This window comes from Lacerta agilis, chromosome 10 (assembly GCF_009819535.1).
Source record: "Lacerta agilis isolate rLacAgi1 chromosome 10, rLacAgi1.pri, whole genome shotgun sequence".
Taxonomy (NCBI): Eukaryota; Metazoa; Chordata; class Lepidosauria; order Squamata; family Lacertidae; genus Lacerta; species Lacerta agilis.
Window position 1 is genome coordinate 23,439,244 of NC_046321.1, and position 25,070 is coordinate 23,464,313.

Sequence of the window (25,070 nt, forward strand, 5' to 3'; positions counted from 1 at the left end):
GTTTGTATACATTTAAAATGGGAGTAAAACTATTCCCACGTCCCACTTTATTTCTGTTTCTGGAATCCTAAATTGAGAATAAAAGCTGTAGTTGTACGGTATTTTTCTAAACCGACATCCACCTTGAGGACTGAATGCTTTCCGTTTACATGTAACCCCAGGATAAGAATTTTAGTTTGTTGTTTTAAGAGAGGCAGCCAATCTCTTCACATTGGAACCATCTGAATTCTCCTCGTGCCTTTGCTCTATATCAGAGCAATCTCCTAAATTAGTTCCAGTATGTTGACATTCCTTCCATCTGGTGTCTTTCCATAAAGTGGTATTTTTATTACCCTCCTTACAGCAGCAGACAGAAGTACCTTTGCAATGATACAAAGTGGTCTTTTATTAAAGGTCAGCCAATTCAGAGCAGCAAGTGAGTTGGTCTTTAATTTTAGGGACAGATGATAGAATAACCTTCTCATTCAATAAAATCATCTGAAAACTATTCAGTTTAAAGTTTTGTTGTTGTTGTTGTTTTAAAAATAATACATCTGAATAATGGGAAACCATTCACAAGATCTAAAATCGGTTGTATGCCATCTACTCAGATCTAAGTGAAAAGCATTTCTAGGCCTTTGCTTTAAATTACACACCACCGGAGTGATACCTATTTATCTACTTGCACTGGCATGCTTTCGAACTGCTAGGTTGGCAGGAGCAGGGACCGAGCAAAGGAAGTTCACCCTGTTGTGGGGATTCGAACAGCCAACCTTCTGACCGGCAAGCCCTAGGCTCTGTGGTTTAGACCACAGTGCCACCCGCATCTCTTTGCTTTAAATTACACTGACCAAAAAAAAACAACACCAAAAAAATTGTTAAGTAAGTGATTAAATTGCAGGAGTCTTAAATTAATGACACACAGACAAATATTTTCCCTGTTAACACATAGTATCCAAATCCAATAAAACATATTAAGTTTAAGCATAATTTTAAAGGGGAAATGATAATGGTGCTATTTAGCCAACCAAATCAGGCACAACACACAAACACACCTTTTTGTCCTATCATGGTCGTTGCCAGTTTACCCAATCATATAATCCAGTTTACTGGATATAAACTGGAAGCTATTAAAATTGCATTGCATGTAAAGTCCACCCCACTGAATCTGAGGATACTTGAGCTACAGTGTGGCTATTCTAATCCTTAATTGTGGCCAGAAAGGATATTCTCCTTACTTTGTGAGAATCAGAGACTGCCTCAACTAAATGAAGAATACTGGGTAATAAAAAGAATACCTTCTGAATTTTGTTATACTGCTTGTTTCAGAGATTCCTGAAGCAAGAGAAATATGTGAATGGGGCCTAGCTCTAGGAGGCCCATGCTGGGTCACAGTGTATAACATAAAAAGAGTATTTAGAAAAGAACACAAATTCTTTTGTGTTAGCTGTGTGTTGTGCTAGCTTTCCCCCCACTTTCATAGCCTGGCCTCCTTACAACAAGTGAGTATTATTTAGGTGTTAAAGTATATTGAATGCAAGGAAGTCAAGGACTATGGAGCGTGAGACTCTAGAGGTTAGTTTAGTTTATATTACTTCAATTCCTAATCACTAGCCTCTAGGAAAATCTATATTATAATCTTGGGTGTTATCAAATGTAAACAATGGAAATAATATAGTTAAAGCCAAAGGCTGAAATAAAAAGGATGTGGGTTAGATAACTGTAGTTAGATGGTGTTGCTAATGATAAAGTAACAAAATCAAACAATCGGCATTCTGCATTGAATACATTGAGGACAAATGTCAAAAGTTTCCGCATCTTTGTTGTTTTTATATGCACATTTTAGTCAGAGAAAAGACACTTCTGCATCAGACCATGGGCATTCAGAGTGGAATGGTATGTGTTTTTTTTTCATTTTTAAAATCTAGAATGGCAATAGAAAGAATTACGTTCAACATGTCATCCCCATGTAAATTAACAAGCCTGGTACTTTATATGTACCTTCCATTTATGCGAAGTAGTCTTCAGTCTGTTAAATGATCTACACCTCAGCCCCACGGAGTACCTGGACAACTGTTTCCACAGAGCAGCATTGTGTGACTTCTGCTCAGTTCCCTGGCAGTAATGCTGCTGGGTCCTGCCATGTTTCTCCTATTGCTATTTGACATCTATCTGAAGCCACTGGGTATGGTAATCATAGAATTTGGGGATCAGTGACATCAGTGCACTGCACTCAATGGAGGGCTACTCTTAAAGATGGTAAAGAAACTGCAGCTAGTCCAGAGTACCACCTCAGGATATGAATGAGTCCTCCAGTGCGGAGCCATCTTACACTGGTTTTACATTATCTGCACTGGCTGCCTATGTTACCATGCCCAATTTAAGGTGTTAATATTAGCATACCAAGCCCTGAAGGACTTAGGACCTAGGCATTTGATGGAGTGCCTCTCCCCATATCAACCTGCTCTGGTGGGGCAGGGTGTGTGCATGCTTCTTGCAGTACCACTGTTGCATGTTGCATGTTGTATTGGGACCAAAGACTGGGCATTTTATTATCATGCCCAGACTCTAGAATTTGCTCCCTGAGAATGAGTGGCAACACCATTGAGGGGCTTCCATTGCCTAATCAACAAGTTTCTTTTCATTCAGCACTTTGGAGATTCTGGTTGGCATGCTCCGGTGGTTCTAATTCCTTGCATTACGATATTGTTATCTTATGGCTTTTAGTTGTATTTTGTTTTAATGGTTGGTGTTGTTAGTATTATCATATTATAAACTGCTTTGGGACCATCTTAGCAAAAAGTTTTCAATAAGCTTTAGAAATGAAATAAATTAAATCGCAACAATTTCAATGGGTTAATTAGTATCCCAGCTTTCTTCCAGTGAGGATCCCAAGACAATGTACACAGAGCTCCTAGGCAGACATTGCTTATTCATATCCAGGCATTGATCTGATCCAGACTAGCTTAACTTTAGCAAGGTTGCTGCACAAAATGGTTTCACACCATGCTTTGAGACTTACAAATAACCGGTACTTCCAGATTTGGTCTTTGCCAAATCTGGCTTACACTCTTGCATTTACTCTTTTGCTCAAAGCATAAAAATTCAGATACAAAATTATGGGGGTATGCATTTCTGGCAATTTGGTTTTACGTCTTCCTGTACCAATAGAATACAGTGACACCTCTAGTTACGAATTCAATTCGTTCCAGAGGTCTGTCCTTAACCTGAAACTGTTCTTAAATAGAGGCATTCTTTCGCTAAAGGGGCCTCTTGCTGCCGGCACACGATTTCCGTTCTCATCCTGGGGCAAAGTACTCAACTCGAGGTAACTCTTCCAGAGTAGTGGAGTTTGTAACCTGAAGCGTTTGTAACCCTGAGGTGTTTGTAACTCAAGGTACCACTGTATCTCGTATGGCTGATTACAGTGGTACCAAATCCAGCAAAGTGTGGTTTATTTATCATGTGAACGTAGGAGCAGGCTCACAATACCGGGAATATTTATCAATCCACTACAAGGCCAGGACTTTAGATTTGAATTCATTTCTGCTGTACTATTTAGCACATATTAGCTTCTTTAAACATTTATTTTTCACACAGCCATCATACAATGGAACTAAGAAGGAAATTTCCAGGGTTGAAAGTATTCTAACTGCTAAGATGGCTGTGTAGGAATAAGGAACTTCAGGCTACATTTGTTTTCAGGTTTTAAACTTATATAAAGTGCTGCCAGATGGGACAGTTTTCTGAGGTTAGCATGTCCACAGAATAATGTTTCCGCTCAAAAAAATTCAACTCTTGAACATAGGGATTTCAGGGGGTAAAAGGTAAAAAGAGCTTTGCTTTTTAAGTTAAAATTTATGTTCTGAAAATCAGAACACTTCTGGAAAAGTAAGTTTAATCTACTTAGTCCTTAAAAATTACTTGAAAGCACTTCCCTTCCAGCTGCAGTCAAAAGGCTGCCAATTAGAGTCCTGTGGAGAGGATGGAATTTCTCCTGATTCCAAACTGCGGATCTGCCTCCTGCAGATAATCCAGGAGATAAATTCATTTTGATCAAGTTACAAAAAGAATTCTGAAACAAGAAAGCCTGTTTACATACATGTGGATTTTTGGCCACCATTGAAAACGATTGGTTTGTATTGACATTGAGTTGACAAATGCAGAGGTTAATCACCTTTAGCCAAACAAGGTCAAAAGGGTACCCAAACATGGATCCTGTTTAAGGAAAGCACATGTTTGAAATTTTGATACAAAAACCTTACAGCAAAAAATAGCGCTCACACCAGGAAATCTCGATACATCCATTAACCAGTAGTCTTCAATGTTACCAGACGCAGCACCAACCTTCAACCTATCCCATGCTGGGAGTTGAAGTCCAGTAGTACCTGAAAGGCCATAGATTCTTCAACTCCACCCAATGCCTTCTAAAACAAGGATGGGGAACCTTTGGCGTTCCAGGTGTTAATGAGTCCTGTCTGCCATCATCCCTGGCCATTGGTCATACTGCTTAGGACTGATGGGAGTGGGAGTCAAACAGCTGGAGTGTCAGTTTCTCCATTCCTGATGCAAAGGTTACATAAAACCTCTCTGCAGGATAAACTACTGGCTGATGAATCAATGCAAAAAGATTATAGTATTGTTTAAAATGTTTAAAGGAAATAATGCTGCTTAAGAATTCAAGAGGAGCTGAGGCTGCTATATTTTGAAAGTAATGAAATATACGACAAAACTCATTCACTGTGTAAGAAGAAAGCTGTACCTCTGCACTAAAGACAGCCATCTTTTTCTGCTCCTGGGATAATAATTAAAGTGGTGAGGAAAGGGTTTCTTCAACATGTGTTGTTTTATTTTTGCTTATCTTTAAATGTAAGCCATTTCCTATGTTGTTATGCACACCGCTGAAATCAATAAGATTGGCCATGCCCAACTCTGCATAGGTTCAGACTGTTCAGTAGTTTAACTGCATTGGAGAGACAAACAGTTGCAGTGCTGTGTGTGTGTATGTGTGTGTGTCTCTGTGTCTGTGTGTTTGGGTAGTTCCAGTCTACATTCAGAAAAATGTGCTCCATTTGCAACCCTTGTGCTAGCGCAGAAGTCCTCCCTTTCCCTGTTTAGAAATCCTATTAAGATTTTAATAAAAAAAAGTCAGATATTCATCTCCTTTCAACTAACAGAACATTTATTTGAACAACTCAATATGTGATACTGCAACATGATTCCAAGCAATTCCTTGTTTAAATCATTGGTATCAGCTGTCAGAATAGGGTTTCCATTAAAGCTGTATGAGTTTTAACTGATTTACTGAATAAGTAAAGCTTTAATTGCAGATTAAAATATGCCCCTTTCCCATTATTCATCAGTGTGGCTGAGACACAAAAGTATACCTCCACAGAGGCCCAAAGACATACCAATGTGCACCACATTTGATTAAAGAGAAACTTAATGATGAACTTTCTTCTCAATCTGCATCTAAAGCTAGCATATTATTTCACACTTAATGGTATTTCTAGTTAACAATGAATGACAGTTTTTGTTTATTAAATACTAGCAACCGCAACTCATTGCTCAAGTCTAAGACATCAAAAAAGCAATGCAGTTCTGAAAAGTTCAGTCTGCTATCCTGATTCAAAAGGATGCTCAGTTGTACCCAGACTTAGATGAAAACTTGTTCTGTGATCTCAGGAACCAATAGGAAAATTTTGGTTACAATATCATCATCACCATCATTTATTCATCATCATTTATGAAATTTATACACCACCCTTCATCTGAAGTTCACAAGGCAGTTTACAACATAAACACAAAATAAAAACTCAAAATCCATAACAATGATCTAGAGTGAGATCACCTCATTTACTTATGGGACAGTGAATACGTAATTAATGCCAGGTTTTGCATCACAGTTCCTCTGCCAACTATATAGTGACAAGATGCTTCCATGACAACTACCTATTACACTTTTGCCAGACTAACCTGACAAAATAGAAGTGCAGCAGTAATGGAATGGAATGCTTTTGAATGGAACGTCCTGGTGGCGGAGCTGGCAAAAAGATCCTATTAACCACCTCCTAAGGTAGAAAAGCAATATGAGCACTTGATTTTCTTCCTACAGGTTCCCAAACACCATAATGACTGGTATATATCGACAATATCAACATAGTGGGATGGAAAATATTTTTTACTACATTATTATTCGTGTACAATGAACTTTTATGATATTAAATAAATAAGCACATTTTCTTACAAGTAGGTAGGAAAAAAAGGTTTTAGAGGACCCCTGATGTAAAAGGATATAAGAAATATAGAACTGAATGAGTAAATGGTACAGATGATGAAAAGAATACCAGTCACTAACCTTCATATATAGTGATGATATGAGGATGGCTGAGAGATGACATGATCTCAATCTCCCGTCTGATGTGAACCATATCTTGTTCATCCTTAATTTTGTCCTTACGGATGGATTTTATTGCAACCTATAAATTCAGGAAATTGAGTATTACTCTTGGAACAAAGCAGATGAAAGTAATCCATTAGGGGACCCCAGAAAATGAATACAGATGTTAGATGCTGGCAAAATATGGAATGAGCAAAATAAAGTTTACAATACATGCCCTCAACCCTTTCCTTTTGTATCATGACAAATACAACCCACGTTTTAAGAGCTGGTAGCACTGGGTATGAGATCTTTATTTGCATAGCCATTCATTTCTACAGACTGCATTTTCAAAACACACACAGAGTAAGTGTAAGTTAGTGTTAGAATATAATGGGGACAAATTTAGGCCAAGCTAACTCTTGATGTAAACTTATCAACCTAAGTGTGTTAGAAGTACTAAGAGCACATTATGATTTGCAGTGCATTAACTCTAAATGATGATAAATGCAGAATAAAAAGTTAAAAAGACACGCTTTAAAATTAATTGTGCATTTTAACCAATGTGAAACTTTATTCTGTCTACAAGAGTGGGGAATTGCAATGCCATTTGTGAAAATGCCCTAAGTTGTCAGAAATAATGTTTTATAGAGCAGTTACAGCATTTGATGAAATTGTTTTATCACCTGTTTTGCTCCTAGGTTATTCAAAGCCATTTTCAAAACTGGCAATTAGTTTGCATAATACAGCTGAGTGGTAAGTGTTGGTCTGGAAAACTAACAAGATCTATTAAGGAAGATGAGCATGTATATCTATTGTTGGCTATCTTTAGAAGCTACAACTGGTGCAGGATATTGTGATCAGGGTGCCGACAACCACCCATATTTAGAGCAAATCACTACGTTATAACCCTTGGCTCTTGGTTTATCTTGGGCCCAATTCAAAGTGCTGGTTAACATATTTAAAATCTCCAATTCCCACATTCTCCAAAATGCTCTTCACCTTAATTTCTCTTTGGATTTCTGAATTTGATTCATCCAGTCATATTACCGAAGTAGAACTGGTATATCAGGAATTATTCATAGTTTCGTTTATCACAAGAAAAATCTCAGTGAGCATAACATTCAAATTGCTTTAAGTACAGTATGTTACAAGTACAAGAGCTGTTGTGTACATTGATTAAACACCACAAACATTAATGTGATTGTACAGATATTTATTAACACATGTTCCTGCAATGAGCAGGGTGTTGGAACACTCCTCCAGACATATGGGTGCATCAGTAAAATGCTGCATGAAATGTATATTAATGTAGTCTTGCATACGATCACATAAAAAATGTTTTGTTTGTTTGTTTGTTTTTATCAATGCTTTATCCAAGTGTACAAGCACATCAATAACACAGAATGGAGAAAAATGCAAGTGAACTAGAAGCTGGGGTAGACTCTGCATGCTCCAATTCCAAAATTAAGCTTGGACATTTTTCAAATTAAACCAGAATCAAGGAGCAGTGCCCCAGAGGGAGGAGTGAACTACAGGAACAACAAAGGATAGGGAAAATCCTATATTCCTAATTACTGTACAATCAAGCCTGGGTGCCTTGCAAATGCATGTGTATCCCTGGTTCTTACCCTGTCTCTATCATCACTCCCTCCCTCACTGTGAAAATTCAGACCGAAAGCTCCTTGTGGCAGGACCCTTATTTGCATAACATCTTGTACACTGATTATGCAGCGTAAGTAAAAATAAAATAGCAATATGACCTACCAACTCAAGATCGATTTCCATCATAATCTTTTGCCCTTAACAAGCAACTCTCCTCCAAGCTAAAATACCGGTAATTCTTTGCACTTATGATTCCAGAATGAACTGAAAAAAATTCTAGATGCCATCATTGCTCTCTGAACCCTACATTTCATGTTCTCTGCAGCACTAATGCAATCATTCAGTAACCATATCCTTCCTGCATCCTTCCTAAATCATGGGAGTAGATGTCTTTCCAAAAGGAACTGTGGGAACAGAGGAAACAATAGCCAAACTTGAATCACAAATTCACAGTCTAAAAGCCACATGGGAGTGTGTGTTCCCAGTGAAAGACAAGCATATAAATGGCTGCAGAGATCAAATCAGGCAACATGACGGAACATGAACCATCCAGATAGAGTATGAATGGTAGCAAATCATCATTAGATGTTGAGTACTGGCCTGCTACATCAATGAAGCTCAGAAATTCACTAATGTACTCCCTCCATGTTGTTTTAAAAGTGGCAGATATTAACAAAGCTTGCTACAATCCCCATCATTTGGCAAGCCTTACTTTTTAAAAGACACTTTAAGGCTGTATCTTTCCCCACTTTAACACTAAAGTTGATCATCACATTTTTGAAAAGAAAGTGGCAAAGATTGAGTACTTTTATTTATTCCCAGCATAAATACAGTTATCCATCTTTAGCAAGGTTTCCCCCCTTGCTTCATGAGGAACTAATAGAAAACTGCTAGCATTGCATTAGTACTAGAAGTGCTAAGAGGAAAGTTGAGAGAGGAGTTTTCATATGGAAAGGTCTCAAAGTTAAGCTATTTCTTTCTTTCTTAAAGCAAAGCTTTAAGGCTGAGCAGCCTTCTTTTTAGCAAGGCTGGATGCAATTTTAATCATCGTAAGAACGAGGAACAAATGCTTAAGAAATTCCAAAGGGTTGGAAGGCAGTTTCAGCTGGCAAACAAAGCTTGGCTTTTCTTTCTCTCATTTTGTTCCTCGGGAGAGGCTGCAAGTGCATATATGCTCTGCATGAAAGGAGGATGTGGGTGGCTTTTGGACCAGCACATGCATTCCTGGGAAAAATAAATATAGACATTGATAAAAAAGATGCTTAGTATTAAACAGCCCTGCATTTGGCTCTCGAAAAGAATTTTAAATGGACCTTGTTGTCAAACACATAAGGGAGCAAATTCTTCACCATCTAGGGTCAGTGGGGGAATCATACTATCCAGTGAATGCAAAACAGTGCATTTGGATCCAGGCCAAATAGGACCAGCTTATAGGAGAAAGCTGCATAAACTGGATACTCTACCAAACACACACACACAAAACCATCCCTCATTCTGAAAAGACATAATCAAAATGATAAGTCACATAACTGTTATATTTACAAATCCTTCCTTTTTTAATGCAGTTGTGTTGTCTATGGTCCTGATTGTCATTAAGAGTAAGACTCATCCTTCAATAGAACTAAGGCAATATAGTACTTATGTTTTATTTATTTATTGAAAATATAAACTAATCCGACTGCTGAGGATTTGATTCAACTATTTAAAATCACTTTTATTGAGATATGTAAGCATATTCACCTATAACTGTAAGGTTTGTAATGGCTTCAGCTACGCAAATAAAAATAATATTCGTAAGTGTCAGATTATTAAGGTGCTTTTAATAGTAATAGAGCACTACAAGATCCAAATGTGTTTTATTACAATATCAAAACATTAAGTAACTTTCTTGTAAGCACCATAAATACCACTAACAGAATTCTGTTTATGAATGAATTTTAACACAAATACTTTCAGAATAAAGAATCCTTTCAAAAGTATGTTTATACTTTAATACCAGAGATTTTGCAACCTTCCTTTGTTGACATCTCAGTGATGGGATTGATGCCAGGAGCTATGCATAATGGACGTGAATCGTGTAAACCTAAGTAGCTATTATTGTCTTTAAGGAAGACATCTTATGAAAGTGTTTGTTCATCAAGCAGATTCTTTCTTGGAGAAAAATTAATTTAGACTATTCATCACAACTTTTTACAAAGATTGAAGTGGCAAGAAATTGCTTTTGTTAGACCGCCCATACGATCTACTCAAGTCTGTATAAGAAAAGGTGCTGTTCTGCCCCTTTAGGAAGCACAGAATATTGCTTATGTTTTTATTTACCACTGCCACAAGAAATTCTGCCCTCTAGAAACTCAAACATTAATCAGAACAGAATCACCAATGTGAATACTTTTTGACTCAGTGAAGGACAAAAGCTTACAAGGTTCTATATCCCCCTGTGCACTGAATAGCAAAAAAAAACCAATCATAAAGTGGGAACTAATAAAGTTATTTTTTTTTTTACTTCGATTTGTTTTCATTTGAAATTGCAATTTAGAGATAACTGGATGGCCCTTGTGGTCTCTTCCAACTCTATGATTCTATGATCAGCACATTCTTAGAGCCTTTCTTGCATACTGTAGGACAGGGGTCCCCAAACTAAGGCCCGGGGACCGGATGTGGCCCAATCACCTTCGAAATGTGGCCCGCGGACAGTCCAGGAATCAGCGTGTTTTTACATGAGTAGAATGTGTCCTTTTATTTAAAATGCATCTCTGAGTTATTTGTGGGGCATAGGAATTCGTTCTTTTTTTTTTAAATTCCAAATTATAATCCGGCCCCCCACAAGGTCTGAGGGACAGTGGACCAGCCCCCTGCTGAAAAAGTTTGCTGACCCCTGCTGTAGGATAACCCGCTCACTCACACATACAACCGATCTCTAATGAAATCATGCAGTGAAGCTTTTTTAAGAAGTTTGGGCTGTGACAGTAATGACCAAGGAAAATCGGGAACCATTTAATTACGGTCTCAAATTTATTTGTCTAGTCAAATAACAAAATTTCCATTTAGCTTCATCTGGGCATGGAATTTACTATTTTTGTCATTTCACTAATGGTGGGAGGATCTATTTATTTCGAGAACAAACAGCTAATGCTAAACCACATGGTGGCGTCGCTACGAACATCTTATGAGCACAGGACAGGGAGGAGCCTGCTGCCGCAGTGCCATTGTCCCCTCCGTGCATGTTCATTTTACTGTGGCTCAAAGTCTGAAAGGGGATTTATGTCCCAACCTAACCTTGTTGTTGTTCAGTCGTGTCCGACTCTTCGTCGGACCTAACCTACATCACAGTATTAGATGCTTTCAAGCAGTTATCTGAACATGCTGTTACCTGTGAACAAGAGCCAGGGGTGTGAATGCAAGCCCCATCCCCAATATACCTATGCAAGCCACTCCTCTTGCTCAGTCCCAAACTTTCTCCAGGTTGGGTGGGGTAGATTTGCACTCACAGTTCCTTGAATGTGAATAGAACTCTACACAATCAGGGACCCTGGCCTGATAAAGGAGGGTCCCTAACTGTGCAAAGCTGTTCTGCTCATGTTCAAGCAAGCACAAGTGCAAGCCGCCACTCGACATGGGGGAGACTGGAGACAGTGCGCACACAGAGATGTTGGGAGGAGGGAAGAAGTTTAGGGTCTTGCCTGCGGGTCTTTGGGGCCCCCACAACTATGGTGTAGAAAGGAAGGCGAGAAGCGGGGTTGCCAAATTTTGGCACCACACAGGGTGCCATTGAAATCTGAGACACCAAGGTCTGCCACTGAATAGGGCTTACAAACATGCACCCTGCCTCCTGAACACAGATACAGCATATTTGCGTGTATGACAACCACAGGTCTTTTGATAACCTTATGTATATTGCCATGGAGAAAAATGGAATATAAACTGAAGCAACAATAATGACAGTGGTTACCTATCTGGGATGCTGTAATAGTGGGTCTTCTGCCTCAGCAGTGATTTGACTAGATTACATCTAAATCCCCCATCACTCCGCGATTCTGACAGGTGAAGGCATACTGATGCAATGCCTCCACATCATTTTGAATTTTTGGACTGAATGATTTCAATAAATTAACTGAGGTAGTTATACTGTTTTTTGTTTTGTCTGCTTGTTTTAAGTTTACAAAAGAAATGTTGGAAAATATGAATACATTTCACACGGCTACATTTTTGTTTATGGCTACAAATGTTTTGCAGAGTTATAAATATTTCATGGATTGCTCAAGGCGGTTCCAAAAGTTTATGCTCATTTAGTGCTATTGCAGTAAGAAACATTCCTCTCCTTTTAGACTTTCCATCTTACGGGCCAGGAGTAAACAGAATTTAACTTTGAAGACACTATAGTGAAAAAGAAAATGGTTTAACACCCTAACACCCTACACAATTTCCCCTATAGAAAGTTGTGGGTTTTAAGGCAATTTGTCTTGTTAATGAAAAAAAATAGTGGTGGGATCTAAAGGGAATTTCAACCTGTTTGTGCTGCAGTAAATTAGCCTAGAAGGGAGTGGGATGGGGAAATGTAAGAGGAAGAACATAATCCCTTGACGGAGGAAAGTATGCAACTGTCAGTGTGAAACATGTTAAAAATGCACCATACAAAGAACCTTAAAAAAACAAAACCAATTTGTCTCATAGCATAGCAGCTCCTTCACCATATATAGATATTACTACTTATATATGTATGTTTATTTATAATCCTCGATTCTCTCATTAATTTACACTGCAGAAGTATGGCCATCCTAGCACTGAATGCCAAGTTGTGTTGAACCACAAGTCACACAGGGCTGCCATACACCCAGAATTTCCCGAATATATGTCCAGATGGAATTTCCAAAAATAGGTAAAAGTGTCGGGGGGAACCCAGGTGTATGTCCAACCCATGTCCTTAAAAAAAATAGCTCAAAAACTTCTTTTTCCTTTTTGGAGTTTTTTTGCGAAAAAAAGCTCAACAACTTTGGCCAAAGTTCACTTTTTGAAATATGGCAACCCTACTTTAAGGACAAAAAGGTTTAAGGAGCTCTCCTTCAATAGGGAGGAGTAAAGATTTCAAGAGTTAAGGCCAGGATAGTTCTATCATCTGAAAATATTTACTGTTCAGACCATCTAAGTCAGATCATCTCCATGGCAATGCAACCTCAGCAAGAATCATGCCGCTAAAGTCAAATTAGTTATTTATAAGTGGCCCAATCCCATTGTTTAGAGTAATAATCAAGGAAGTTACTGTACAGTGCTTCACACCAAGCTATCAGTGAGGCAATTTGTAACCAAGATGATCCTGCTGATTTAAACCATGGGATCCTGTCTTTTAAAGACTTGATGTTCCTTTCTTTTTCAAGTTACATACTGCATATTTGCTTTTTTCATTACATTTTATATCTTCTATTTGATGAGGCCTACAACACTGAAGGGAAAGCACAGGTGAAACTGTAGAGGAAATTGTACAATTACTATGTTTTCATAAGTTTTAAAGTGTCTTTTTGTTGTTGAATAACTACAGATACATTTTGAGTGTTGGAGCTAAACTTGCAGTGCAATGATAACCATGTCTACTCAGAAGAAAGCTCTACTGAATTCAGTGGTTCTTACTCCCAGGTAAGCAGGGGTATGTTTGCAGCTTCCTAGCTAATTACACAAGTACAACTGGAAAAAGCTAGTCTGGGTTATTTTAAACCCCACAATTTCAAGGGGAACTAAATACAACTAACTTAGTCTTGTATCTGACCTAATAAAAATAAATAAAATAGATGTTTCCAAAGATTGTTTGTAGCCCATGGCATCAACAAGCAATGAAAAACTAATACAGTACAGTATAACGTACATGTGCCTGAGGAAAGTGATTCAGCCACCTTAGATTTCACTTGTATACCAGGTGACTAGATACAGTACTGTATATTATATTTTTCTTTTCCTTTCTTTTTTTTAAAAAAAGTAAAATCACTGCAGACAATACAGACACAACTACAAGAATCTGCTCCACTGTTTAGATTCCCAATACAGTACATGATTTTAAAAAGATCATTTCCTAAAACGAAAGCTGATTTACTGCTACCGTGACACTGCTTGCAAAGGAAAGAAAGCAAGCTGCCTTCTCAGACACCAAAAGGCCTGAATGCAGATGATAAATGTCAAATCAAAGTTTTATTTGCATTAACTGATACACTCTGAGCTTGTGCCGAGAACTAGGATGCTTCTGAGTGTATGCATTTCACTTTTGCACTGCCAATTTCTCTGGCTGTAAGTAACATTATCCTATCAACAGTGGTGACTCAGCAACAGAAGAGGAATTAGTGACTGAATAAGAGGGAGATTTGCCTCCCTGTTATACACAGACTCAAAAGCTATTCTGTGTAACTAACCAGGCACTCAGAACAGAGGATTTATGCTGCACTTACATAAGCCAAAGGATGGGAGGTACATTTGTAAACTCCCTTCCTACCCTCTGCCCTCACCCTTAGGTGGTAACAGGATTTGAGTACGTACTTCCTAAGCATTGCCCTGCTGCCAGAATTACATCCCCTCATTGTTTGGTACTTGCCATATTTTGCAGACAGGCCTCCCCCCCCCCCCCAGAACACACCCTCTAGGGAAAGGTTTAACTAACAAAAAATATTTAATTGCAAGCAATCCCAGAAAGCCAAGCTCTGCCTAAACGACTCCTAAGAAACAACTGTCTTTATTGTTTATTTTCGTAAAGTATCCAGCCCTTGAAAGATGGGAGTGGCTAAAGTGTTTTCTGTGTATTGCCAGCCTTATGGCTTGAAAGAGAAGGTATGATTGATTAGTTCTGAGTTGACATTATTAGTGCTGCTGCTCCAGGTGAGCTCAATCTGGAGTCATATTTATTGTGCTGTATAAGAAACACTGCCACTTCTTCCTGTATTACACCTGTGCTTTAGATAAATCAGAGGCACAAGTCAGTACAGCTCTCAAACCAGCATACTTCAAATAAATACTGTAATCTCAGGTTTTTTGGGGGGAAAGGAAGTGGTAGCAACTGAACACTTGCCTGAACAGGAGGGTGCAGGCATGTCACCTAGAACCAGGTGACCCCTTTGCAGATGGAAGCAGACCCATCTGCACTGATGGAGTGTGCATGTTTGCAATCTCAACATTCCCAGAAGGCGAACGAGTACACACGTCACCTTTAAAGTCTTGGTGGGAGGGACAGGGTAACATGTTGGAACATCTTTGTCACTTCTGTCCTGTTCCGAACATGCCCTGATCCTGAACACTGATTCCTGAACACTTTGCTGCTGAGTCTGTACTGTTGCTTGCCTGAATAAGGATCTCTTTTTTAGTTACAAATAAGAGGATCTGCTTGTGCGTTTTGGGGTGGGAACCTGGACAGTGGCCATCATTACATCTTGTGGGAATGAATTCTACTAATGCTTCCGTTCTGACAGGAGGTCAGTAGATGAGTGGGAGAGGTGCTTAATTCATCAACAGAGAAAGGAAAAAATTCAGGGGACAATTAAGAGTAAGGAATAAGCAGCCTCTCATACCAGTCAATTCTCCCAGCCTCCACCTTAGCACTGGGAGGGTTAACACAGGTTTAGGAACCCCACGTTTCCCTTGTAATATCCAGCTCTGCAACAATAATGTTCCTAATAAATGCTCTGTTCGGAACATAAACAGGTGTACTTCAGTCTTGCATGACCTGTGTCGCTCATTTTTTATGGAAGGCCCCATGGTCTACCAACATATTTTAAATTTGCAAAGTAAGCATGCATACTCAATATTTTTAACAGCTGATAGGGAATAGAGTTTGGGTCCTCTCAGGGATGGGATCCTGCTTTATGGAATTCCCCACCACCAGCACCCTCCCCCCTCCAAAAAAATACCCTGTTATGTGGCTGGCTGCATTGGTTCATGTTTTGAAGAAATGTTTGAATAATCACCTCTTTTCTCTAGCTTTTAATTGAATGTTTTATTGTATATGGTGCTGAAGTTTTTATAGTCTTTTCAAGTGTATTGTGCACAGCCTTGTTTCATTTTGTTTTATTTATTGGCTTATTTTTCTATATTAAGTTTTACATCTGCTGTACGCTGCCCCTCCTGATGTGGCAAAAGGGAGAAGGAGGTGGAGGTGTGGTGTGATTTGAGCAGCATGCACTAGCACATTTGCTTGATCCTAGTAAGCTATAGGCCGCTTAATGGTGGCCTAGCATTATGTGTGATCCAGGCCAATTATGTGTGATCCAGGTCCAGGATTTGGACCTTCCAGTTGCATCTCCATCTCCATCCCCATTGAACAAATGTAGGCTTCCCAGAATGTATACACACACCATACTTGTTCATGCTTTGCATCAGGCTGTCACCTTCCCCAGGTTTCATTAGCTATTGGCCATAGTTTGCTTTTAATCTGCACTATGTGACGGTTTTATTTCCTTGCTTGAGTAAACTGTTATACAAGCGTGACACTATAATGCAACTATCTGTTTCACAGTGTGGACTGATATACAGGAAGGGTAATCTTGTTTTAAGGGGTTGTACATGATTTTATTGGTCCCTGCCAACCTTATTATTTATATGAATGGTAGAAGGTCACATTGACAGAATCCAGAGCTCCTTCTCTAGTAGCTATTGGTGATAAGGGTGTAGGGGGGCGTGCGTGCAGGGCTGCTGAAATTCTATGTACTTTGCTTAGTGCCAAGCTGGTAGGAGCACAAATTCAATATAAGTATGCTGGAAACTGCTGGTATATTTCCTAAGCCTGTAGCCAACAGGAAAGGGTTAGAAGACATTGTAATAATTTGAAAATATCTAATAGTTTATGCAGAGTCTTCTCTTTTGCTGTTACAACACATCTCTGTCAGAGCATCCAAAAATTTAACTACCATGTGTGATCCTGGGAAGAAGGGAAGAAGTCACCTGAAGCAGACCAAGTAGAGGTTTGGAGGAACTATGAATAGATTAAAAAGAAAGAGAACAACTTCTCCTCAACCCTTTCCAACAAATTACATCTTTCAAAACAAATTCGCATTTGAATGAATACAATTCCTTTCAAAAAGGAGGTGGAGTTCAAAACTGGAATGGAATTGAAAACTGTTTCACAACTTTTATGAAGATGTAATTCTGACTTCAGCAAATGTTGACCAATACTGAGTGCAAGATCTGCTGAAAGGACAAAAGCTATAGTTATATTTAACTTCCTGCAAAATTGCCAAACAGATGTTTATGTTTGGCTTCCACACTCACTGGGGCCAAATGCAACATCAAACTAGGATTCCACAAAGTGTAGGTTCTTTCCATCCAAATAAGTTCTTAAGAAAGTAAAAGAAATGGCTGACATGTTTTATAACCTGGAAAGGGCTGGGAGATTGATCATGCCCACCCTGTTCTTTATGCCTTTTTCATTATTTAAATACATTTCTGGTTACACAATGATTGTTAATGATCAGCTTCCTAATACATCAGACATTTTTATTCTTTTTTTAAAAAAAGAAATGCTTTCTAAGTTTCACATGAGAGCCAAAAAATTAAAATTAAAATCTTTTGCAGTACACCTTCCTGCAAAAGTCAAAACATAATTTCCTGGGCAATTATATACTCTGACTTTTCACCCACTATATAACAATGAGCGTAATGAAGAAAGAAAGAACAAGTAAAGAAGCACTAGGAAGTACCGATAACTTTGTAGGATATATTGATAACTCAGACTGGCCTATATATTCTGAAAAATGAGGTAGAAATGTGGATTTTTTTTTTAGTAATAGCATTATGGAATGTCCTTTCAAGGGAGGAATGCTTAACACCAACTTTTCTGTCTTTTACATGCCAGGAAATAACCTTTCTAACTTACCCAAACTTTTAAAAACAGAAACACTTTTTAAAATTTCTGACTATCAATTGGCTTTTATCTGCTGCTCTTTTGTGTGCATTATTTACTCTTATTTTGCATGTTTTAATTCTCATTAACTGTCTGGAAATGATGGATTAAAATGTTTCGCATAGGAAAATAAATGAATAAAATGGTATCTTCCCCCTTCCTCTGACCTGCAGTCTGAAGTGCTAAACTGTACCACAGGGGTAGGGAACCCTGTGGTTCTCCAGAAGTTGTTATAGATTCCTACTCCCATTAGCCCCAGCCAATGACCAAAGATCAAGGACGATGAGTTGTAGTCAAGGGAGTTATAGCCAGTGACATCCTGGGGGGCCACAGGTTCCCCACCCCAGATCTACCATGTCAGTATTGTACCATCTTGTTCTACTGTGTAGACCAGGCCACATCAGGGAACCTATATCTGTACACTGTGAATGTCTACTGTTTTTAGTTTTAAAAGATTACTTTCTAAGAAGCATCCATATGTCTGAATCATCTATCATTTTGTTAAAGAAGAAATCGAAAGAACATTACGAGGGTCACCTTGAAAATACCAGAAGGCGTGAATGGCAGGAAGGGTACAGGGACAATCCACACCTACCTTTTGCAATAAATACCAAGGCCAAGCACTACTGGAGAAGGAGACTCAATATTCTGAGTCTTAAAATCTCTTTGCCAACCCCCCCCACACACACACACAAAAAAAGTTAGGCAGAACAACAGCAGCAACTCAGGCTTCCCACTTCACCCTGCCAATGACCTTAACACAGACTTGGATGTACCACCTTCCCCTGAGTGCAGAACAATTCCCTGCTCCGGCTACTCCAGCCAGAATTTCATTTCAGCAAATACCACAAATCATGTCATACTGTGTAGAACTATTTAAAAGTAGGTTGTGCAATGTGAACTGTTCACTGCATGGGAATGAACCGGAGTCTGCCTAAGCTAGCCTCTTTCATTCTTTGTTTTTGATTTAAATTATCCTGAAAATGTGGCTGCACTGTTGTTCGGAACTTTAAACAATTTCCCCTCTAATTGGAGATTCAGTCCAAATTGCAAAAGCAATCTAATGCTAAAATCAGCATCCTAACAAGAGAATAGTTTGGACATTTTTTCCACGTGTATTATCAGCTGTTTCCTAGAAATAGCAAGCCCCTGGCTCAGCTAAAACGAAACCAAATCCGCTATGTGTAATGGAATTATAACACACAATACTAAGGAACTAATAGAACCTGATAAAAACATATATTTTCATGCATCAACTTTTACATCCCTCTAACAAGCACATGGGATTAAGGCAAAAAAAAATTAATATAGACCATTTCCAATATAGTCTTATCACCTTAGGGTTTTGGATAGGAGGGATTAATAACTGATTTATTTCTACAGTGTCTTCTCTAATGTACACACCCGTTTAAAAGCATGTCATCTTCTGAATTAGCTTATATAACAGGATATAAAATGTCATAGCAGGTTTTGCTGGAATGATAATGAGAAGAATTTGTGTGCTCAATGAAACAAAGATGCTCATTTCTGTGCCAAATATTCATTTGATGGCAATACTTCAAATAAATTATTCCTTATAACAACTAGACTGTCATATCCTACAACCACATCCCGAGCAACCACCCAGCTGGGCTCAATAAAGCTATTTTCCAATGTGCTGTATACACACACACACACACACACACACACACCCATACTTCCCAGATGTTTTCTGTGTAAAACATTTGGTTTCAAATGCATAGCAATTCTTTCCAAAAAGCCATTACATTTGTTTAATGGACTCATACAGTTCAGCTAAAATATCCTGGAGCAGACATCTGACTGCATTTCTGCTCTATGAGCCCCATCTGCAAAAAGCACAAAGAGCAAATGAGAATGTTTTACATGATTTATGCTGCCTTTATGATCAGCCAGTTCATAAAGCACAAGCTTTGTTCAACAGACAATAACACAGACTGCTTTCAAGCGTGTCATTAAGTGGGTTTTTTTCTGTTTTAAGAAATACTTTCCATTCAAACAACGGGCCCAATTCTAAAGCAGTGGGATCATTGCAACTAGAATCAGAATTTTTACTTACTGCACCACCGAAAAAGTAATTTCCTGTTTTCTCTCCTGAGGATATCCAAGACAGATAAATTCATAATATCTATGGTGGCACATTTTTATTTTCACCAGAGGAAAGCTGGAGGAAGGAAACTTATAAACTACATAAGGAATTATTAGTGTTAATCTCATTACTCCTCACAATAACTCTGTGAGGTAAACTACTACTCTTATTTTACAGCTGAGTTACTGAAATGGGGTGAGCTCCTATTGCTCAGTCCCAGCTCCTGCCCACCTAGCAGTTCGAAAGCACGTCAAAAGTGCAAGTAGATAAATAGGTACCGCTCCGGCGGGAAGGTAAACAGTGTCTCCATGCGCTGCTCTGGTTTGCCAGAAGCGGCTTTGTCATGCTGGCCACATGACCCGGAAGCTGTACGCCGGCTCCCTCGGCTAGTAACGCAAGATGAGCGCTGCAACCCCAGAGTTGGACACGACTGGACCTAATGGTCAGGGGTCCCTTTACCTTTACCTTACTGAAATTTAAGGTTTATTCATTCCAGTGAACTTATTTGTTGTTGTTCAGTCGTTCAGTCGTGTCCGACTCTTCGTGACCCCATGGACCAGAGCACGCCAGGCATGCCTATCCTTCACTGCCTCTCGCAGTTTGGCCAAACTCATGTTAGTAGCTTCGAGAACACTGTCCAACCATCTCATCCTCTGTCGTCCCCTTCTCCTTGTGCCCTCCATCTTTCCCAACATCAGGGTCTTTTCTAGGGAGTCTTCTCTTCTCATGAGGTGGCCAAAGTACTGGAGCCTCAACTTCAGGATCTGTCCTTCTAGTGAGCATTCAGGGCTGATTTCTTTGAGAATGGATAGGTTTGATCTTCTTGCAGTCCATGGGACTCTCAAGAGTCTCCTCCAGCACCATAATTCAAAAGCATCAATTCTTCGGCGATCAGCCTTCTTGATGGTCCAGCTCTCACTTCCGTACATTACTACTGGGAAGACCATAGCTTTAACTATACGGACCTTTGTCAGCAAGGTGATGTCTTTGCTTTTTAAGATGCTGTCTAGGTTTTTCATTGCTTTTCTCCCAAGAAGCAGGCGTCTTCTAATTTCGTGACTGCTGTCACCATCTGCAGTGATCATGGAACCCAAGAAAGTGAAATCTCTCACTGCCTCCATTTCTTCCCCTTCTATTTGCCAGGAGGTGATGGGACCAGTGGCCATGATCTTAGTGAACTTATAGATGAGTTTTATTTTAACTCTGCTTCCTGAACCATGTCTGACACCAGTCCCATGTTTATTTTAATTATATATATATAGAAGATCTATGTGAAGAAATTCAAGTCCTTAATTATAACATCTTCCCCTCGAAAGCTTGAAAGAAATTACTAAACTAGTTCCACTATCATGGCTAAACCATGGTTTACTGCAAAAGGAACCATAGTCAAATATTGAGCTTGTGTATTCCAGCACTTCTTTTCCAGTGCTGCCCCAAAGGAAGAGTTTGGAAATGTTCACTTCCATTTTTTAAATTAATACTTAATTATTTTATGAGACTTGTTGTGTATTGATTCAAGGGTTATCATATATGATTACTATTGTCTGTATTCACATTAGGAGAAAGTAACTGCCTTCCTGTTCCAGAAGGAACAGTTACTATTGGTTCATTCAAGTTGCTGCATTTGGATCCTCAGTCTTATTGGTTCCCACCAAAAGGCAGCTTTGTGATTGCTTGAGATTCTTCCCTCCAAAATGTATTCTCTACGGTCCCTATAAATGTATCTCCCTCTCCTCAGTTCCCCAGTCTTGTTTGTCTGAATAAAGAGTGTTACGTGAAGAAGCTGTCTCCTGCCTGCTATGTCTGAGCTGATATCACTTGCTGAATCACGATCCCCACGCTACAACAAGACTTAGATACCATCCTTCTTCACAAGACTAAGGGATGGCTATGAAAAACAACTAACTTAAAACAGTCATCATCAAAATACAAAATCAATAAAATATAAAATAGCAACTTTTGCCAAGTTTCAGGAAAAAAGCCACACCAAAGTTTCCTAGCTAGCTTTTGTTATCATAAAAGAGCTAGCAAATATTTTCAGCATATTGTTATAGGTCCCTTACAAGTATCTTAAAACATTTTTGTGGTCAGGCAGCAATATTGTATTTTAGATGTATTTTATGACTGAACTATGAAGTAGCATTCAACTGTACACAAATTTCTACAACGTTCTTCCCCTGGTCACTTTTTCTTTTGACAAATATTTTCTGCTCTGAATTGTTAAAGTGATTATGAGATATTTCTGCTTTCCAAGAATTATGGAAATGCAAGCAGTGCCTGTTCTAAGAGAAATTCAAATGTCATTTGCATACAATTGCCAAGCTATAGACATTAAGCTTTGAAATGCAGAAACTGCACAGCACTCTCTGATTCTAGATCTCCAGTGCTGGATTTTGAGCTACAGTGGTACCCCGCTAGACGAATGCCTCGCAAGACGAAAAACTCGCTAGACGAAGGCATTCGTCTAGCGGAAGGCTGCCCCGCAAGACAAAAAAGTCTATGGGGCTGCCTCGCAAGACGAAAAATTTTCGTCTTTTTTTTTTTCGTTTTGCGGAGCGCGGCTGTCATTGCCGCTCCGCAAGACGAAAAACCCGCTAGACGAAAATTTTCGCAGAACGAATTATTTTCGTCTAGCGGGGCACCACTGTATTCAGATTTGCCCTCCAAATATGGGTCCCCTATTTCCTAAGCAGCACTCACATGTAAGGAATGTGTGTATGAGGTTGCAATATCCTATGAACTCGAGTGGGACTAAGTCTCATTGAACTCAATGGAGCTTTTTGGGTAGACATGTATAGAATTGCTCCATGAGTTACCTAAAGCTAGAGGAGGGATATATACCTTTGGAAAATATAAAATTGTGTTGAAAATTTAATCCAGCTAGTGACAGTAAATTAGCTCTGCACAAAAATATTTTGATCATATCTACAGCTGTGAAATTATGGAAGAAATTGCCTATTTTCTGCAAACTGATTCTATCTTCAGATGGCTTTCTAGTCCAATCTTGTGACATTCCAACCCCACCAAGAACCTATCCCATAGCTCCTTTTTTCAAATAAAAAGTAACCAATAAAAACCATATTTTATTCTTATCCTCCAAAAGCATTAGAACAAGATCTGAATTGTATCATATTTAGGGCTTGTACTCAATCCTGGACTAGTGAAAAATTTAAAAGCCAGACATCAAAGCCCATGTATGTGCTCATCCGCAGACAGCTGAGATATCACCAATATTAAATAACATTAACAAATGTAGAAGAGGTTCGTTGGTACACATGCTGGTTTCTTTATGTACTTTACTACAATTTGAACATCAAATAGCTTCATACTTAACTAGCCACATGGAGGTATTTTCTCCCACTTTAGACTGTAACTAAAGGTTACTGCAGGGTCTTTATATGTATTACACATCTGGAAGTTTTGGTATGGATCCAAGATTATCTGATCAGCATGGGCAGCCTCTATACTCGCATGGCATATCTCACCCAGCCCCCTAGTGTTCAGTGTCTAGGCTCTCCTAATTTATACAATGTACAGTGTTGTCTGTGCAGACATGGTGATAAATATGTGCTGCTTAAAAGCAGATATTTCACAAACTATAACTTACAGATGCTCTGGGCTTTCATGTGGGCAAGACAAATGAGAATCCTATGCCTGACTGAAAAAGCTGAGTTCAGAAAACAACAGCAAGAGAACACAAATGAAAACCTGGGTACATTTGAGGCTGAAATAAATTGGTCACCCAGTACTGCACAGATGCATTTATCTCACTTTGTAGTTCTTTCCACAGTAACTCAAGTATACAGCAATAGGACAGGGCTGTTTTGTTTTGTTTTGTTTTAAAAAAAATGTCCTGCCAAATGGACACACAAAATGTCGACATCTGTTAAAAAAAAAAAAGATGGTTAAAGGCAGCATTTGGTATCTATAATGGATAATTACAAGGAATCTGTGAGAAGAATTCTATGAACACTAAACAATCTTTAGCAGGAACTGTTTGTTCCAATCAGCTTTATCCAACATGTATGATACCAAAACATAATTTTATATATGCTTTCAGATATAATTTCCTCCATATGTCATACATAATATCCTAATCTTGAATTTAATGATACAAAAAACCCACACACATGGCTCAACACAAAATGCTTTTATGTTACATACTCCCTCTATTATGATTTTTCTCAAATGATGTTTTGAAGCTGTTAGTAATAACACATTACAATGCAATTATGCTTTTGGTTGAGAGCAACTTGGCAAACAATGAACTAAATTCCACTGCGAATTGTACTTCAGGCAGCCAAATATTAGCCAGAGTTCCTCACCCTAAAAGCCACAATTCAAAGACCAAAACCTATGTATCTGACCGCATCTGGCACCCACTATCCACAAACCCACCAGGCTCACCTTTCCTGTACACATACCACACTCAGCCACAAAGATTTCAGATATCTATATTCTTAGATCCACTACCCACCCACAGATAATCAGACACATACATCCCTCATCCTCAACCAAGCCTTCCAAAGCTATGGGTTTCAGTTCCCTTGAAACCTGCTACTGCCCATCCCATATTCCAACCTGTGCAAAGTATTGTTTTAATTAGGTGGCCAAAAAGGCCAACAGCCCACCAAGAGCCACCAGTCTCCCCCTTAACTCCAGAGCTTGCACTCTCTCTCCTTCTCTTATGTTATAATCACACACTCTCTGCCCATCATGGTGTCTGCACTGCTGTGACCTTATTTCAAGCAATTTCCCTTAAAAATTAGTGTTCAGGCAGGACGACAAGACCCACCAATACTCTAAGTAACCTTCTTTCCTTGAGAACAGAAACACCTAACCAATCAGGACAGAGTTATTTCCTGCAATTTGCATAAACGTAAACCCACAATCAATCTGTTGTAAACACTTCAAAATGTTCCTTCTAATGCTACTCTTGATTGGTATCCATTGGCCAATCAAAATTTGTTCAGGATGCTTTCATATTATTGTTGCTGCAGTTCTGGTCCAACAGAGAAGATCAGCCACCACACCACTTTGGAGACTGGGCGAAAGCAGGTGCAGAGAACCATGACAAGACTGCTGGCTTCTGTCAGTAGGGGATAGTGGAGTGGGGTAGCAGCATTCACCTGACC

At 39.0% G+C, this 25,070-nt stretch overlaps 1 protein-coding gene across 1 annotated transcript in view; it reads right to left on the reverse strand.

Moving 5' to 3' along the window:
• The window catches only part of NUAK1 (NUAK family kinase 1), a 48,800-nt gene that overhangs the window by 18,932 nt on the left and 4,798 nt on the right, over positions 1-25,070 (reverse strand). The window contains exon 2 of the mRNA XM_033162621.1: positions 6,338-6,458. Coding sequence (XP_033018512.1) covers positions 6,338-6,458 — 121 coding nt within the window. The remainder of the gene's footprint in view (positions 1-6,337; positions 6,459-25,070) is intronic.